The sequence below is a fragment of the Lontra canadensis genome, unplaced genomic scaffold (genome assembly GCF_010015895.1).
Source record: "Lontra canadensis isolate GAN:19392208 unplaced genomic scaffold, GSC_riverotter_1.0 scaffold59, whole genome shotgun sequence".
In the NCBI taxonomy this organism is placed as follows: Eukaryota; Metazoa; Chordata; class Mammalia; order Carnivora; family Mustelidae; genus Lontra; species Lontra canadensis.
In genome coordinates this window covers 197,435-201,019 of record NW_022631053.1, presented here as the reverse complement: position 1 = coordinate 201,019, position 3,585 = coordinate 197,435, and the positions used below count along the sequence as shown (strand labels likewise).

General features: G+C 37.1%; 1 protein-coding gene across 1 annotated transcript; it reads left to right on the top strand.

Moving 5' to 3' along the window:
* The first annotated feature begins 1,915 nt into the window (after positions 1–1,915).
* On the top strand, positions 1,916–2,896 carry LOC116878790 (olfactory receptor 9K2). Its single transcript, XM_032876532.1, has one exon. The coding sequence runs from the start codon at positions 1,955–1,957 to the stop codon at positions 2,894–2,896; it is 942 nt and encodes a 313-aa protein (XP_032732423.1). The 5' UTR covers positions 1,916–1,954.
* Positions 2,897–3,585: the final 689 nt, after the last annotated feature.

Genomic DNA, 3,585 nt, shown 5'->3' with positions numbered 1-3,585 from the left:
TAGGAAAACGTTGGGAGTTATAGCGTTTTCATCCCTGGTTTATGTGAGGACACCATGGTATGTATAGTCACTTGCCAGAAGTTATGGCCATAACTTAATTGCCATGAGCAGATTATATAGCGGATATAAGCAAGTTACATAAGTCACTTATTCCAAGGTCCCAGTTAGTAAATGTGAGAAGCAGCCTTGGACGTTCTTTCTTGTACTTAAACCTAAACCCATGCTAACCATCTGAGTATTTCAAAGTCTTCAAGGTTTTCTGATTTTGCATTCTCAATTGTCATTCAACATGTATCTGTGTAATAGATATTGATTAATTGCAATCTGCCAGACACAGAACATTGTGCTGACATGCATGAGGACAAATTGAAGTTTTGATCTTAAGGAAGAACTTATTAATATTCAATATGAACATTAAAGTATGGTGATAATAGCTGCTGTTCTTAGGGGCATGATATATGCAGATGTGTTTAAACTGAGGTAGAAAGATTATTTACTTTGGAGACAAGAAAATTTATTAAGTCCAAAGTATAAATAGAGATAAATCAGGTAAAGGAACTGCAATAGATTATTATAAAAGGTGGTAATCTGCAGGGATTAAGGATGCATGGATTCTGCAGCCAGGGTTTTTGACTATAAATGTCACTTCTGACCCTAAAAAGTGGCTCTCAACAGACTTTACTTCTCTGTATCATAGTTTCTCCTTGTGTAAACTAGAGAATAGGATAGTACTCACCTCATATTATTGTTGTATGGATTAAAATAAGTAGTCAAAATGCATTTAGAAGAGTGGCCGTTGTGTAAAAAGTGCTCCATTATTGTTATTATTATTGTTACTTAGGCAGAACCATGCATAGAGGGGCCTGAGGAGACAGAAAGAGTGACCATATCATTAACTCAGTCAGTTCAAATCCTTAGTTGAGCTGTAGAGTAAATGAGGTATGATGGCTGTGAAAGCCATATCCCAGGCAAATAAGAATGCAATCAACAATCCCTCGTATGTATTTTTGTTCAGTATCTTTTTCTTTCTTTCTTTCTTTCTTTCTTTCTTTCTTTCTTTCTTTCTTTCTTTCTTTCTCTTTCTTTCTTTCTTTCTTCTTTCTTTCTTTCTTTCTTTCTTTCTTTCTTTCTTCTTTCTTTTTTTCTTTTCTTTCCTTCCTTCCTTCCTTCCTTCCTTCCTTCCTTCCTTCCTTCCTTCCTTCCTTCCTTTCCTTATTTCTTTCCTTCTTTTAGTATCATTTTCCAAAGTAACTCTTCCATTTAGGCTACCTGTAGATCTTCTTAAAAAAAAGAAAAAACAAACAAAACTATGAGCTGCAGGCTGAAGGAATGCAGGGAAATGATCATTATGAAGGGGCTGCAGAGGCCCACCTGGGAAAGAAATACTAGTATTTGAGTCCTAGTAACGTTTGTGTTTCTTTGTGCAGAACCTTGATCTTAATGAGTAAATAACTTACAACAGAATTCAAAATTTCTATTACCCACAAAAAGTAATTGTACCTCTTAAGTCATTTTTAAATCCAGTCACTTTCTTTATATCTGCAGCCTTGTAATGTAAAGACTTGAAGTTAGGTTTTCTAACTATATTATTCTATTAAATTATTTGTGCTTTCTTCCAATTACTCCAATTTCTTCCAATTCCAATTAAATCATGATTCAGAAACATACACAGAAGTGATACTTGCATATTCATATGGGTGGAAAGGAATTGCATTAGATATAGAGGAAAGAAAGTGTAATTCCACCGCTTGTATGAAGAGGGACATAAAACTAACCTTTTGATTCACCATCAGTTGCAATGGTTTAAATTTAATGGACAGTGATTTTATAAAGTTAAAATGTATGATCATCATAGAATAGGTTTGTAAGTCCTAAGTCTGTAATGATTATTTCTAGCTAGAACCAAGGAGTTCATTTGTTTATTTTTCCTTGTGTGTCTCAGCAGGTTTCTGCCATGGGTGACGGAGGAACAAGCAATCACTCAGAAGTGACTGACTTCATTCTTGTAGGCTTCAGGGTCTGCCCAGAACTCCACATTCTCCTCTTCCTGCTCTTTCTGCTTGTGTATGCCATGATCCTTCTAGGGAATGTGGGGATGATGACCATTATTATGACTGATCCCCGGCTGAACACACCAATGTATTTCTTCCTAGGCAACCTCTCCTTCATTGACCTCTTCTATTCTTCTGTTATTGCACCCAAGGCTATGATCAATTTCTGGTCTGAGAGCAAGTCCATCTCCTTTGCCGGCTGTCTGATCCAGTTCTTTCTCTTTGCCTTGTTCATTGTGACTGAGGGATTTCTCCTGGCAGCCATGGCTTATGACCGCTTCATTGCCATTTGCAACCCACTCCTCTACACTGTCCAGATATCAACTCGTCTCTGCATTCAGCTGGTGGCTGGTTCCTATTGTTGTGGCTGCATCAGCTCAGTTCTTCAAACAGGCATGACATTTACTTTGTCCTTTTGTGCTTCCCGCACCATTGATCACTTTTACTGTGATACTCGTCCACTTCAAAGGATATCTTGTTCTGACCTCTTCATCTATAGGATGGTTTCTTTCTCCTTATCCGGCATCATTATCATGCCTACCATCATAGTTATTATTATTTCTTACTTGTATATTGTGTCCACAGTTCTGAAGATACGCTCCTCTGAGGGACGTAAGAAAGCCTTCTCCACTTGCAGGTCTCACTTAGGAGTCGTGAGTGTACTGTATGGTGCCGTCTTTTTTATGTATCTCACTCCAGACAGATTTCCTGAGCTGAGTAAAGTGGCTTCCTTATGTTACACCTTAGTCACTCCCATGTTGAATCCTTTGATTTACTCCCTGAGAAACAAAGATGTCAAAGAAGCGCTAAAGAAACTTCTAGAGAAGAGAAATACAATTGTTTGATTTTTATTTATTTTCCACCATTGATTTTGTGGCAATTTCTGTCATATGCCTCATGGCCATTACTGAAAATCCTTCTCCATAAAAAATACCAGAACTTTTTCAAGGTGAGTTACCTGGAACACTGTTAATTCTGAATGTCCTGGATATTGGAGATATACTGAATATTAGATCACTTTTCAAGATGAACCTCACACTATCTCAAGTATGACTTTGTTTCACAGAATTTATTTCCTTTATTTTAATGGTTCGTTGTTGAACCTGACTTTTATATGTCATTCTATTGTGTAAACAATGTATTGTCTGGTGTTTGTCTTAAAATTGCTCCTGGCAGTATACACAGTCACTAGTGATGGACAGTAATGCCCAACTTCTTTCTTCTTCTTCTTCTTGTTCTTTTTCTTTCTTTTCTTCTTTTTTTTTTTTTTAATTGAGAGTGATAGAAAGAGCGAGAGTGAGACAGAGTGAGTTTCGGCAGGGGCATAGGGAGAGAATTTCAAAGAAACTCCCCACTAAGCACAGAGCATGACATGGGGCTCAACCTCATGACCCATGAGAAAATGACCTGAGTGGAAAACAAGAGTCAGACAACTGACTGAGCCACCCAGGTGCCTGAATGCCCAACTTATTTTTTAAAAAACAATATTTTCCAACTTAATAACTACATTTTTTTAGCATGTTAAACTGAATTT

Bases quoted from the DNA above. Each gene is read 5' to 3' on its own strand.
- LOC116878790 (XM_032876532.1), top strand. From the start codon at position 1,955: ATGGGTGACGGAGGAACAAGCAATCACTCAGAAGTGACTGACTTCATT.